We start from the raw sequence: 15,361 nt of genomic DNA, 5'->3' as shown, positions 1-15,361 counted from the left end.
CAGTCCCGCTAGCTAGTGGCGGGCCACTTTCAGTCCAGGCTACCGTGCCCAGGGACGGCAGCGTAGTGAAGCCCAAGAGCGGTGCTGTAGAGATGGCCCAAGTGGACCCCAGTGAGTTGCTTACTAGCGCTTGCTAGATTGAAAATGCATTCGGAGTTGCCTTTGCGTGCATGTTGAGCGGGAGCGGGTATGCTGAGGATCGGAGCGGGGTAAAGAACGAGGAAAAGGAAGCAGTCAGATCACAGGGGGTTGCGTGGACGAATGAGTGCGTCGGAGTTCCACAAGTTTGAGTTACGGACGACAGAGCGCCGGAGCTGCGGCGGAACCTGAAAACAGAAACCGATGCCGGTTTGTCTAGCGCCTTTCCGCAGCCTTAGCAAATACACTCAGCACACAGTAGCCCATTTCGTATAATGTGAACGAGCGGCTCTTTGCCATGCACATATTTTTATAAATATTTTTTACTTCGATGGCATGCTTGCACAGATCGGGACCGTGCACGGGGCATGGAACCCGGTCCATCGTGTTCGAGCGTTTTAGCTTTAGTTTTTAGAGTTTTAGCGCCGCCCCCGCGGCGAGCGGGACGGCTAACGTTCGCGTTCCTCTGGTTGGCCTCGGTAACAGCACCACCGACGCCGCCCGCTCACTTGGTGGCTACGCCCGGTGTCCGGCAACTGGGGAGGCGCACCGCCCGCCTCCGACGCCAGTCCCCGCTCCGTGGTGCGCGTGAGGCTCCGCGGGCGCTCGGCCGGCTATGTACAAATTAGGTCCAGGAATCGGTTGTAGTGTCTTGTCACCTATCTGTACAGCGTGGTGTTGTCATCGTCTACGGGTTCATGTATACAGTGAATGTGCGTAGATGTCCATGCATGATTTGTACGTAACCTGTGTCGAGCAAAACTACTGTTTTAGACACGGCAAACGCCACCTGTGAGCGCAGCTGCGCAGGCGATATAGGCGGGTGTCGCCATCGCGGCAGGCAGGTGCTAGCCGATTTCCGTGGTGTTTGTGTGCTTTATGGTATTGGTGTGAACTTCGCCTCTTGTCAATAAACATATCCCACATGCTTTATTATCGTCTTGGGGAAAAATCGCGGGCACACTGAAGTCACGTACATCAAACACAAAAGCCCGACATGACAGCGGTGGCCAGCAGCAGCCCCACCGCCACGCGCGATCTGAGGCCCATCAGGTCTCGTTTCACCACTTGGCGCGCTGGAGAGAGCGTAGCGCAAGTCAGCTGCCCGCACTAGGCTCATGTTCACACAATGAACGAAGCTGCTTACCAGCGCATCTTCGTTCATTGCTATAAGCGAACCTTACGTCATCCGTTTGCTGCGAAGGCCCGTCACCGCCGATCATGAGATCACCCGTAAACGGCGCTTCGAACATGCCCCGCGCATCTCCTATCGCACGATCTGTCCACAGACCTTTGGGGATAACTTGCGTGGAAAAGAAGGGTACTTGATATTTTATTGCACGGAAATCCGGACATGCCTTTTCACTAAATATGAGCAGCATCCAGTGTACCTCATGACTACGATCAACAACAAATGGCGCTTCCGATGCGTCACGTCCTACGCCACATCCTATGTCACCTCCAAGCCACCTGCCATGATGCGACTGGACAGCACAGCAGAAGTGTTAAGGCCCCGCAAGGCCGCCGGGCCAGCCATCTGAGACGTCCCTCAGCGCGGGCCGCCACACCCACACATGGCATCACAGGCCGGGCGTTGTTGGCCACACCGTCGTCACCCATCCGCCGATGCCACGTGCACGAGACGGCAGTCCGACACCGTCCACACGCCCTACCCCTCCCCCACGCGCGCCTGACTACGTCAGCCGGGTGACGAGCCACCGGGCTACGGTCAAGCTCCACAGCGTGGCGCCGGCGGCCGGCGGGTGCCACGAACAGCCGCCCCGCCGCCGAGTCTGACGGCGGCGGCAGCGGCGACGCGTCACCGCTGTGGAGTCTGGTGGCGGCGGGGCGGCGACGCGTCACCGCTGTGGGGTCTGGCGACGGCGGGGCGGCGACGCGTCACCGCTGTGGAGTCTGGCGGCGACGGGGCGGCGACGCGTCACCGCTGTGGGGTCTGGCGACGGCGGGGCGGCGACGCGTCACCGCTGTGGAGTCTGGCGACGACGACGCGTCACCGCTCACCGCCGCCGACTGACGCCAGCCGCAGCACATTGTGGGCCTGCAGCAGCAACGGCCGGTCCACCATGTGTCCCCGGAACGTGAAGGCGCCCTGCCGGACACACGCCACATTCGCTCAGCAGGAGCCGCACTCGGCTGGGCGGAGGGCACCCAGACACCCTAGCGGCCGCTCATGGGGGAGCCGCACTCGACTGGACTCGGGGCACCCAAACACCCTACCGCCCGCTCTCGGAGGACGCAGGCGGTGGGCTGAACGTGGATCAGCCCCGACACGCCTCCGCCAGCTCTTGCAGCGTACGGGGAGGATGTGAGAGGTGAGCCGGCACCCAGCCGCCTCCGGCTCCTCGGCCAGAGCCCGGGCTATTGGGCCTGACGCGCCGGACACACCGGAGCGCACCGAGCTGTGACGCAGGACGACGCCGCGCACCGACGGTGCGGAGGGGCGCGATGCGACCGGGCGGAGAGCCGGCGAACACCGCAGGCGGGGCCGGAAAACATGCGTACAGCGCGGAATCGGGTACACGAGCGGCATGTCCGCCGCCTAACCGGCACAACGTCTTCTGAGCGCGTGCTGGCTGAAATGCGTCGTTGCTACGTCACCTTAAGTCGTTGACGTCACATGTTCATGGAGCATGCTCCCTGGTCCCAGAGAGCATGCGGTGGAGACGCCCCACCTCCCATCCGCCGCCAGCCCTGGCTGGGCCCCCACGGTCCGCCGGTGGCCGGCTCACCTGGCCCGAGCGCTGGTGCTGCTCGAACGCCTCCACCAACTGGGCGGCCCACTCAGCGCGCTGCGCCGACGGCGAGAAGGCACGCTGCACGACGGGCACCTGGTCCGGATGGATCACCTGCTCCCGGTGAAGCCGAACTGGGCACCCCTCCTCCGCTTGACGGCGCAGGCCGTCCAGGTCTGCAGACAGGGCGGCGGTCAGTGACCCCGCTGGCCGTCCGGGTCTGCAGACAGGGCGGCGGTCAGTGACCCGCTGGCCGTCCGGGTCTGCAGACAGGGCGGCGGTCAGTGACCCGCAGGGCCGTCGAGGTCTGCATACAGGCGGCGGTCAGTGACCCGCTGGCCGTCCAGGTCGCAGACAGGGCGGCGGTCAGTGACCCCTGGCCGTCCAGAGCTCCTGGCAGACAGGGCGGCGGTCAGTGACCCGCTGGCCGTCCAGGTCTGCAGACAGGGCGGCGGTCAGTGACCCGCTGGCCGTCCAGGTCTGCAGACAGGGCGGCGGTCAGTGACCCGCTGCCGTCCAGGTCTGCAGACAGGGCGGCGGTCAGTGACCCGCTGGCCGTCCGGTCTGCAGACAGGGCGGCGGTCAGTGACCCGCTGGCCGTCCAGGTCTGCAGACAGGCCGGCGGTCAGTGACCCGCTGGCCGTCCAGGTCTGCAGACAGGGCGGCGGTCAGTGACCCGCTGGCCGTCCAGGTCTGCCGACAGGGTGGCGGCCAGTGACCAGCTGGCCGTCCAGGTCTGCAGACAGGGTGGTGGTCACTCCGTTAATATCTGTTGGTATCTGTTAATATCAGTTAACATCCGTTGTCCCAAAAAAGAGGGTCCCCCGCATCTTAACCACAATTTGACAGTGATATATCCCGAAGTATGTTCAGAACGACTTCGACAAAACTGGCATAACTGATCAAAGCGCACGCGTATAACCTAATAATAAGCGAAATATACACAAAGGTGGCATACCACCTTTTAAAAAAGAATAGACTAAAACACAATACCACCGCCAGTAGCTCGTGAGAGTTCCGTTCCAAGTAGGTGTTCTGAACAGAAGGGCGGAATAAAAGCTACTTCGTCAAACTTGGATGATGGAAAAGCATGTACGAAGATCTGCATACATGGAAATCTGGGCAACAAATTATCAAAAATAACACAGATAGGACACACTGATGTCTTCTGAAAGCGATTTAGACGTCGAATTCTCATACGCTTTAACCACTATGCAAAAGAAGATAAGACTGCGGTTGTCATTTACGCTAACTTTAGGTCGCTCCACACTGCAGGTGCCATTAGTCCCCGCAGCCCCTGGACGGCGATGGACAGTGGGCATATGCCTGTAAGACTGCGAGTGTTCAGCATGAACACTGTGATCATCATAAGAGGTGGCGCAATCTCGAAACATCCGGACGCATTAGCAGCCTGTGGCCAGAATACAGCAATCAGTTAGTACCAATGGAGTCACATTGGCGCCAAGGAAAACAGCAGAAGAATGCCAACTAGAATTTTGAAATAGGATACCATCATACCAAGGTGGAGGCAGAATAGAGCCCGGTACCACGAGCAGCAGGTCCCTTGCGCATGCTACTCTCGCGCAACGCTGTGGCTCGCGAGAGCTTGGATCAGGCCAACAAACAACGGCTGGCAGCAGTGTTCAAGTGTAAGCGAGGGTGCGTTCACCCAGTGAGTGGTCCGCGTGCTGCAAGCCCGCTGATCCACGATTTTGCGCTGTGCCTTTTCCCAAGCCCTCGTAGGACGCATGGGACCGTTGGCAGCACGCAGTGATTCGCTTGCTGTCTGAACCAAACTAAAATAAGCAATCCAGGCCCGTCGACCAGTCAAAGAACGCGGCACCCTCCTCTGATAACGCAGACCGGTGCTTCTCTCATTATCCAGGCACCCTGGAAAGCAGAAGTGTACGCGTTCCACATTGAGACACAGGATGACACGCAAACTCCATCTGGAAGAAACGGACGGAGCTTGTGCAGCTGACGTTAACCGCACAACGTCAACCGCACAAATCACAAACTGATAAGGAGCATCGGTGACGCTACGGACGGCGATAAAGTGGACGGAAACCCTTCGGAACTGCCTGTATGCTAGAACTGAAGAAGGGCGAGACTTCCCAGCACTGGCGATGATTGAGTGGCGCGCGTTCGAAACTGGCCTGGTCCACTTCTGTGACGCAGGGGCTGGACAGATCAGCACCAGTGCGTGACCTCAGTACAGACTGACCCGGTCCGCTCGCGTGACCCAGGAACTGGACAGATCAGCACCAGTGTGTGTGACCTCAGTACAAACTGACCCAGTCGGCTGGCGTGCCTCAAGGACTGGACAGATCAGCGCCAGTGCGTGACCTCGGTACAGACTGACCCAGTCCGCTCGCGTGCCTCACGGACTGGACAGATCAGCGCCAGTGCGTGACCTCGGTACAGACTGACCCAGTCCGCTCGGCGTGCCCCAAGGACTGGACAGATCAGCACCAGTGTGTGTGACCTCAGTACAAACTGACCCGGTCCGCTCGCGTGGCCCAGGGACTGGACAGATCAGCACCAGTGTGTGTGACCTCAGTACAAACTGACCCAGTCCGCTCGCGTGACCCAGGGACTGGACAGATCAGCGCCAGTGTGTGTGACCTCAGTACAAACTGACCCAGTCCGCTGGCGTGCCCCAGGAACTGGACAGATCAGCACCAGTGTGTGTGACCTCAGTACAAACTGACCCAGTCCGCTCGCGTGCCCCAGGGACTGGACAGATCAGTACCAGTGTGTGTGACCTCAGTACAAACTGACCCAGTCCGCTCGCGTGGCCCAGGGACTGGACAGATCAGCACCAGTGTGTGACCTCAGTACAAAGTGACCCCGGCCGCTCGCGTGACCCTGGGACTGGACAGATCAGCACCAGTGTGTGTGACCTCAGTACAAACTGACCCAGTCCGCTGGCGTGCCCCAGGGACTGGAGAGATCAGCGCCAGTGTGTGTGACCTCAGTACAAACTGACCCAGTCCGCTGGCGTGCCCCAGGGACTGGAGAGATCAGCGCCAGTGTGTGTGACCTCAGTACAAACTGACCCAGGCCGCTCGCGTGACCCAGGGACTGGACAGATCAGCACCAGTGTGTGTGACCTCAGTACAAACTGACCCAGTCCGCTCGCGTGCCCCAGGGACTGGACAGATCAGCGCCAGTGTGTGTGACCTCAGTACAAACTGACCCAGTCCGCTCGCGTGCCCCAGGAACTGGACAGATCAGCACCAGTGTGTGTGACCTCAGTACAAACTGACCCAGTCCGCTGGCGTGCCCCAGGGACTGGACAGATCAGCGCCAGTGTGTGTGACCTCAGTACAAACTGACCCAGTCCGCTCGCGTGCCCCAGGGACTGGACAGATCAGCGCCAGTGCGTGACCTCAGTACAAACTGACCCAGTCCGCTCGCGTGACCCAGGGACTGGAGAGATCAGCGCCAGTGCGTGACATCAGCGCGAGCTCGGCCTAGCTGATTATCAGCTGTTACCCCAGTCGCAAGCTTGACAGTGGGGACCGTTTGGCCGCCTGCTTCTGTAACACGCCTGGCACGGAGCGGCCGACAGCCTGTGCCACAGCGGCGCGATACCGCGCAACTGAAGTGACGCACCAGCGCGTCCGGCGCGCGACAAATACGTGGTGGTCCCTGCGCACCGCAGTGCTGCGTATCACGTTCAGCCGCCACCAGGTCGGTGGGGTCAGACCGGGGCATTAGCAGGAGCTGTGGTCGGTGACCCGTCACCGGACGTAGCCTAAACACGGCGGCTACAACCAGAGCTCGTCACGTATGTGTCTCGCGTATAGCGCCCCGCAGCGGCCGGCGCGCAGTCGGGCGGGTCGCACCGAGCCGTCCTGTCGGGGATGGCGCCAAAACAGACGTCGAAATCGGGCGAACTTCATCGATGGGGCGGCGTGCCATAAACGTTCACCTCCGCACCTGCCGTGCTTTTCTACGTCACTAGCTCTGCCGCCAAAGTCGAAACCTGCAGACCTGCAAACCCTGCACACTCACCATGGAAACGTTATTTGGGCTTAGCAGGCCAGACACGAGCCGCCCCGGGACCAGACGTCCGCGTTTCGTGCGGCGCCCCGACGGGTCCGGTCCGGTCCAACTCGGCAGAGGGATGCCTACAGTTCTACCCACAGATCAGACATGGGGACAAAGTCAGGCCTCTGGTTCCGCAGCCCGATCCGAGGCCAAGACGGTGCGATGAATCCGAAGTCGACGTCAAAGTCGAAGTCGATGGCCTTGAAGGTTGGAAGTGTAAAGTCGACATTAAATCCAGAAGGTTCATATTTTTGGAAAACACGTGCGGCCGAATCGGAAGGCAGCGGCCCTGAAATCTGCACCGAGGCCATAGGCTGCGAAGCTACGAAACGCGAAGCCAAAGTCAAATCGATCAGAATCAGATCAGAACTGAGAATAACTAGCTGGTTTACTGGCTCCCATCCATGCATGCATCTCAGCCTCGAAAATATATAAGAACACATAACACATCTAATAATACATAAGGGTGACAAGATTTGCAAGACTGCTTTTTCAAAATAAGTCGTAACTGCATCGAGAAAGTCACCACGACCAAACCGAGGCCAGCAATTCAAGATCACATGAAGCGAAGCCTGAAGAATACAACATAAATATTCGAAGACGAAGCTGAAGCCAACTGTTCAAAATAAAACAAAGCCAAATCCGAAACTAACGTTTCAAATGGCACGAGGCCGAAGCGGACTACAGTTGCGGAAAATGACTAAAAACTCTAACCAAGTCCAAAGACATGGAGAAAAACCGCGACTTCACAAAGCTAACGCGGAACCGGAAGCTGGCTTCGTCACCACGCCTGTCACGGACCGCGCCCTACTGAACCAAGTAGCGTCAGGGTTAACATGGACCCCCAAAGAAACATAAAGACGTCTTTTAAATTGTAATGCCAGCCCTACTTGGCGAGGAAGATGTGCTTTGAGACAATGCAACGTAAGACGCTCACCCACAACGTCACGGAGATTGCGTTGTGAGGACACATTTACAATGGCGAAAATATATCCAAATGTGCGTGCGAAAAGCCGACAACACAATGCATTACGTAAGATAACGCCATGTCGATGCCCGCTCAAACTAAAAGGTAACGCCGTAAGTGAGACGTACATGCGATTCCCAATGAAAAACTGGATCTATGATCTTGAAAAGCCAAACACTATCAAACGCTGTTTCCTCTGGTCAGCAAAATGGATCAGAAACACACGTACACAGAAAAACAGCTACGTCTTGTGGTATGCAGTGGCAAATCACCCGCCAATTTCGTCGCTGCTCTGCTCAAAGTTGATGTGATCACATTATCTCCTTGACCACATCACACATCTGTAAACATCTCCTGCAGGTCGCGTCATTTCCCAGAGACCTCTGGAGGGACGGGGTTGACGCGTGACGTCACCGACTCTCTCTGGTCGAGGACCAATCACGGGTGGGCCCGGGGAAATGGGGCCGTTACCGAGCCGGCCGGCGAGTTACACAGATTGCAGGCCGCCCGTCACGGCGCGCCCCGTACCTTTGTAATCGATGTACACCGCGTCAATCGCCTGAAGTTTGAACGCCCTGGCGATCATGACGAAGTTCTGGCGCGCGAAGAGCAGCTCCCCGGCGGCGGAAGTTCGCGTGGCACCTGCCGAACGGCCGTTCCGCGTCAGCTTTGGCGCCAAAATACGGGCCTTTGTCGGCGGCGGGCCCGGCGGCGGCCGGCAGGCAGGCGCGGCGACACAAAGGAGGCGACCGCCGGCCGGGCGACGCGAGACAGACTGCTGTCAGGCACGGGCCGGCTGACTGCTGCGACGACAGCGGCCACCCGGCTCCGAGCTGGTGACGCCCGGCAGACACCAGACACAGGCGGGCTGACTGCTGAGACGACAGCGGCTACTCGGCTCCGAGCTGGTGATGCCCGGCAGACACCGGACACAGCTCAGACCAGACACAGGCCGGCCGGCCAGTGTCAGAGGGGCCACGACACAGACACACGACAGGTCGCATCGGGAGACGCAGGTACGCCAGTCTCGCGGCGACCTTGTTAGTGCACGGCGTGTCTGAACAGATTCCAGCAAGCCGACACTGACGCATGCTGCTGGCACTCCAACACAAAGTACGGCCACGCAGCGCGGGTGGCGTAGTACAAGTCCAACACACCGCTACACAACACAACTGTTGCGTGTGTTGCGGCGTTACACATAAGTAGTAGCGTCACACTTGGAACGATCATTGGTAGACTTGGCCTCGTCAATGGAGGCGTTATTTGCACAAGGTTCAATACTTGGAACTGCCAAAATTCAAGGCTGTGATACATACGTGGCTAAAGGCAAACATCGTCAGTTCCCTGCTCACAACCAACAACACATGGCGACGGCCGGAGAAGAAACTGGCTGACAGTGCACAAACAAAACATTCGATTTGAATGACCGGGAGGATGGGAAAAATCCCATCTGCATTAAAAGCTTGTCCCAAACATTCGGTACAACCATGGCGCGGCACTTCTTGCTGACATTTCTTGGAAAGGCGACGAAATGCCCGATATTAACATTTACAGCATAACTGCTGAGTAGCCTGTAGTAGCCTGTAGACCCCCAGATATATTGGCGCGCCACATGGCCCGTTTATCTGCCAGTTCTGTCACACTGCGGAACGGAGGCGACGGAAGAAGAAGACAAGGAGCTTCTCACACCGGCAGGAGAGCAGACACCGTGATGATGGCAGTCACAGACAGGCGCGGGTCACTGGCCTTCAGAGCCACTACGAACGACCACGTGACACGCGGCCCTGCTGACGGCCAGCCGCGGTCTGGAGTCCACGTATCAGTCACCTCGTGCTTCATTTAAATTCGATTTAGAATGGCAAAAGAAATTGTCCAAAACCCGTATGAGTCAGGCATGACTCAAACAGCTAAGCATGCAGCACATTACAAATGGCAGCTGATTCGATACGGCCCGCCTGAATCGGGAGCGTTCGACTAAGTGTACAATGCAACCCCGCTATCTCACTTCTCAATGTTTCGCCGCGGGCACAAATGTACTGATGTATTAAAACGCTATCACAGATGAACATTCAATAGGCAACTACAGTATGCCGGCGATGTAAAAAGCTTACAGCCGAGACAATCACCACCTTTCCAGGAGCAGCAATTATCGGTACGACCTTGAAAAGGCAGCGTTTAAACAGAATCTTCCAAAAAGTAAGGACACAAATGAAATCAAAACATTCTCCCATTTAAAATTCAGAGGAAGACATGCTTCATGCGTGACATGATCACCGAATTGGCATGAAACCTATGTAGGTGGTTTGAAACTCCTCGATACACAGTATTCTATATGTTCAGCATCCTGCACGCATTTCAACTTATTAGTTGGTACATTCCTACCCACTGCCGTTTCCCTAGCATGTATCTCACAAAATTTCACACTAACACACCTTGAATCAAAACGGGTTGCGCTAAAACCCCACAGATTGTCTGGACTTATCACCCAACACATATAGCACAATACGATATTCTGATCGCAGTTGGATATCAAAACGGCGCTCACTGAGAGCAGCATCCGTGCTCAACAAACGGGGCTACGATCGTACCTATCCCGCAGATTTAAGCTCGGCTACAATGGTGCTTAAAAGGACGGAGTCATGATGAGCAGCATGCCCTTCTTGCGCCGGACCTTAACATCCACGCCGAGTTGTCCTGACCGCAAGGTTCTTTGCCATCGATTTGGGACCCGACTGCAAAACAGCACTCATGCGGGGCGGTCTCCCGTCAGTGCGACGGGTCTGTCGTCTAGCAGTGTCTCCAGCACTCCAGCACACATCACAAAACAGCACTCATGCGGGGCGGTCTCCCGTCAGTGCGACGGGTCTGTCGTCCAGCAGTGTCTCCAGTACTCTGGCACACATCACATCCTCTGGGATGTGTGGGTGTCTCACCCGTTGCGGTACAGAACAACGCCACGTTCCTGGTTACCTTTTCAGCAAAACTGATTTGAATCTGGATCATCTGATCAAATTGATTACATCTGGATCCATGCCTAAATTACGCATTCGGCGACGGTGCGCGCACGTTTTGTCTTACGCCTGAAGACCGACTGGCAAGCACGCGACAATAATATCAGCACCCTGGCTTACCAATATCAGCGCAGTAGTCATCCGACCCAAACACGAGGCCATCTAGCGACAGCGCCGTGCCAGCCACCAGTTCCTGTGCCCGTTCGCAGATGGCTCTGAGGTTCAGAAGGCCCAGCGCAGATTCAGTGAAGAGGATGATATTGAGGGGACGCGACATGGTACTTGAAACGTGATGCCGGACCCGTTCAATGAACTGGGGAAACAAATTCGGGAGTGAGTGCACTCAGTCACAAACCCAAGAGTAAGCAGGGCCGCCCTTAGCACCAAGCTACACTAACAAATTGCCAGTCGCCTCATCAGTACATCCAGACGAACCATTCAGCTCTCTGCCAACCGTTCAAACAACTCCATCGCTGATAAAGCCACACACCGAGTACACCCATCATCATTCACTACATAGTTGCTAGGTGGTGCGTGCTACTGTATAAGACATACTATCACAAATTAAATGACGATAGAGCTGACAGTTTGAAGCAGAAAGCATTAAAAACCCAAGCTGTGCCAAAGGAAAGCAAAGAACCATACATTCTTTTTGCAGTTGAAATCACACTGTCAGCACTATACAACTATCAAAAAAATTTCCAAAATCGTTGGGGCGGGGGGACGCATGCACAGATGACAACTTCTCGACTCACCCAGGTCACGTGATCGACGGTGTCCACTTTAGGCAGATGCACCGTGTCGGGCAGCCGCTGTCCGGAGAGCACGTGCTCTAGGTCAAGGTGACAGAGGCCGCTGTCGACCGAGTTGACGCGCACCGAGCAGTCTTTGCCGGATAAGCCATCGGAGCCAGAATCAAGGACGTCGCGGATTGTCCGACGTGCCTCCTCCTGCGAAGCAAACAACTCTGGGTGACTGGCACAAATAGTCAAGCAGAAACGCACTTAAAGAGAGTTTTCCACATTTGTATGGGGTTTTGAACTGATAAGCCCTCTTGAAGATCATTCAGTGCAGTTCACGGCCCTGCCTTTCTTGAGGTCTAAATCCCTCTAGTTTCTGTGCTGCCCACTCGCGAAGATAAGCAGGCTTTTTTGAGGAGATTGTTTCGAGGTCACCAAGCACCTAGACACCACAATGATCACTCAAATCCTGTTATTTCATTAGCCATGTGATCAAGGCCAAGAAAATTATAATTAACGAGCCTCGACGGGCACGGCGCAGCAGTGTGTCTCGCCGGATGAATGCGTCACAGGGCGGGCCCTGCACTGACCAAACGTGCATGAACGAGCTGCTGATAGCAAGCCACAATGGTGGTCCTGCACCTGAATGAGACGTCTCACCAGTCAGAGCTAAACTATGAGCGCGGATGGCGCCAGCACCACAAGATTGCCGGTTAGATGACGTCACCATAGTCATGTCTGCTGATGCTACCACCTACCGCGCGGACCGTTTTGAAGGCAAGCCGACTGACGCCCAGCTACCCAGTGCTGCCCATCTCACTCACCCCCACATCCACATTCACGCCCAAACCCACACATGCACAGCAGAGGGAGTGGCACTCCGCCTCTGAGTGACAGGCCCGCCGGTCGGGCCGGGGCCGGCGTGGGTGGCGGCGGCGGCAGCGGCGAGCGCTGGTGTTGCCGCACCTTGCGGCTCAGCGCCACGCCGTCCTCGCAGTCCAGCACCACGCAGTCGGCAGGCACCGACGCCGCCTTGGCTATCTTGCGCCGGTCGCTGCCCGGCACGTACAGCACGGCACGGCGCGGCGTGTAGGCCTGGCGCAGGCCGACAGAGCGTCACGACAACAGGTGCGGACCACGCCAGACAGAGGTCTGACTGCACTGCATAGCAGTGGCTGCTCGGGCCAGCCCAGGAGTGAACAGAGGTCTGACAGCACTGCACAGCAGTGGCTGCTTGGTCCAGTTCAGGAGTGAGCAGAGGTCTGACTGCACTGCATGGCATTGGCTGTTCAGTCCAGTCCAGGAGCGAGCAGAGGTCTGACAGCACTGCACAGCAGCGGCCTCTCCGTCCAGTCCGGGAGTGAGCAGAGGTCCCACTGTACTGCACAGCAGTGGCCACTCAGTCCAGTCCAGGAGTGAGCAGAGGTCTGACTAAACTGCACAGCATCAGCTGCTCAGTCCAGTCCAGGAGTAAGCAGAGGTCTCACTGCACTGCACAGCAGAGGCCACTCCATCCAGTCCAGGAGTGAGCAGAGGTCTGGCTGCACTGCACAGCAGCAGCCACTCAGCCCAGTCCATGAGTGGGCAAAGGTCTGACAGCACTGCACAGCAGCAGCAGCTCAGTCCAGTCCAGGAGTGAGCAGAGGTCTGACAGCACTGCACAGCAACACCTTCTCAGTCCAGTCCAGGAGCAAGCAGCCAGCTTTTTACCCTGCAGGAACATGCATATGTGTGGGTGTAACAAACACAATGAAAACACCATTGGGTGCAATCATCCTATGCTGAGCATATCAGTGGGATTGGAGTGTTAGGTCAGTGCTGCTGGAATCTTTACACAAGAAGTGCTGGACAAAATCAGAAAAGGTAGTGACTTATGCTGCTTATACCTCATTTTACCTGCATCTGTTTGGCACTTTTTGGGCACACACAGCACAAGTCCAAGGCTTCCATCTAACATGTGACACATAATGGCAGCAATCTGTCATTTGTGTCATTCTTAATTATGACCCAACATTATTGCACAACTAAAATGAAGACAAACAGGTTAAGTGTTAATGCAGATTGACTAGCAATGTGCTGGAAAAAGCAAAACAAGTAGCAGCTTTGAAATAGTTAAATAAAAATGTGTCTCAAGATTTCCCATACCTCACTGCTGCATGGTGCTAAGGATTTGTCCAACAACTCAATTGAAACAAACCAAAAAGTGAGGTACACATCACCAAAAGATGAAAATATGTTGCAACATCAACTTATCACTTATTACCTAATTAATACCTTCTGATCTGATTGAAGACCTTTGTTTGAATAATGCCTAGTTTGCATTAGGGTGGCAAACCACTTGCTGGAGGTAAGCTTTGTCAAATGCTGTAATCTCTCCATGGCAGGAACAATTTGATGTGTATCTGAAAAAAACAAAAATCACAGTGAGACACACAGCACATTACAACAGTCAACTATGTCATGCAATATATGTAGTCTTGAAACACAACCCCAATTCATGAATACACCGATCCTCACCAAAGGGATCTGCAGCTGCCCCTGGCACAAAACCAAAGTTTTTTCTAAATAAAAACACCTCATGTAACACAAAGCACAAAACCTGAAGAGAATATTGATTTAGATGATCATCCTCACTGTAGTAATGTCACTCTGGAGCTCCTTTTGTTATTGCATTCTTGCATACCAAGCTTTAAAATATGAATAGCATATAGACATTTTCTAAAAGGATTGAGCATGAATTCAACTAAAGGTTCAAGCTGTTCAACTAAACATCTATCCATCCATTCAATGTCACCCCATTATATCAATCTGCAAAAAACCACAGCCATGAATAAGGCTTTTACCTCACTAACGAACATGTTCTAGAGAAATTGCCCTAAACATGGAACACGCGCTCAAAGAAATCAGAAAATGGGGATATTGTACTACTGGCACCGCCAGCGTATGCCTCATACTTCCTAGAACGGCCTGAATAAATCAAATCTTGCATGTAAGCCGTGCGATGCGCACACAAACCGATTACGATAAATTCATCAGACACAAATCGATACCTCTAGTACCTTTAGTTCACTTTACGTGTCACATAACGACAACAAACGACGCCTTACATGGCCTCACAGCTAGCATCGGACGCGCCAACCAGCGTTGTGGCATGTCCGTTAAGTTAGCGATTTATTCAGCGATTTTTTTTTCGGCGACGAGTTCCGATTTCCCTGAAAAAAAATGATTTCAAGGTCAGTTGTGGCATGAAAACACTAAATATGGCCCTTATTTTGCAATATCACGTGACATTCAAGGTCAAAAGCTGGGTCAAAGGATGGGGAACTCGATATCACCCAAGAATTACCGGCCGATCTTCGACTTGCAAACGTGAGAATATTCAACACAGAAAGAGATGGGGAACTCGATATCACCCAAGAATTACCGGCCGATCTTCGACTTGCAAACGTGAGAATATTCAACACAGAAAGAGCTTCAAAAAGTCCTGCCCTCTCAAGATCACCCTTCAAAGTCAAACGCGGGCTCAAAAGACGGGGAACTCCATGTCTCTCAAAAATTACCGGCCGATTTGTATTTAACAAAGATCACAACATTCACCACAGAAAGAACTAGCGTCCGTCAAAAAGTCCTGACCTCTCAAGGTCACCCTTCAAGGTCAAACGCGGGCTCGAAGGACGGGGAACTCCTTATCACCCA

General features: G+C 55.1%; 1 protein-coding gene across 7 annotated transcripts; it reads right to left on the bottom strand.

The window, feature by feature from the left end:
• Nucleotides 1-2,064: 2,064 nt before the first annotated feature.
• LOC119103753 (citramalyl-CoA lyase, mitochondrial) lies at nt 2,065-15,033 on the bottom strand. Of its 7 annotated transcripts, none has more exons than XM_037227393.1 (8): nt 15,012-15,033; nt 13,940-14,067; nt 12,632-12,760; nt 11,681-11,875; nt 11,046-11,238; nt 8,443-8,556; nt 2,889-3,067; nt 2,065-2,248 (listed from the first exon to the last, which is right to left on the bottom strand). In XM_037227393.1, exons 2-8 carry the CDS (start codon nt 14,042-14,044, stop codon nt 2,150-2,152), a joined length of 1,014 nt encoding a protein of 337 aa, XP_037083288.1. In that variant the 5' UTR covers nt 14,045-14,067; nt 15,012-15,033; the 3' UTR covers nt 2,065-2,149. The 7 variants fall into 7 exon arrangements, with proteins under 7 accessions (XP_037083288.1, XP_037083285.1, XP_037083283.1 ...); XM_037227390.1 differs by lacking the exon at nt 15,012-15,033 and adding an exon at nt 14,783-14,864; XM_037227388.1 differs by lacking the exon at nt 15,012-15,033 and adding an exon at nt 14,773-14,846.
• Between the last annotated feature and the right edge of the window lie 328 nt (nt 15,034-15,361).

This window comes from Pollicipes pollicipes, unplaced genomic scaffold (assembly GCF_011947565.3).
Source record: "Pollicipes pollicipes isolate AB1234 unplaced genomic scaffold, Ppol_2.1 Scaffold_5724;HRSCAF=6776_pilon_pilon_pilon, whole genome shotgun sequence".
Lineage (NCBI taxonomy): Eukaryota > Metazoa > Arthropoda > Thecostraca > Pollicipedomorpha > Pollicipedidae > Pollicipes > Pollicipes pollicipes.
Note: the sequence above shows the minus strand (reverse complement) of the source record. Positions and strands in the feature narration are given on the sequence as shown.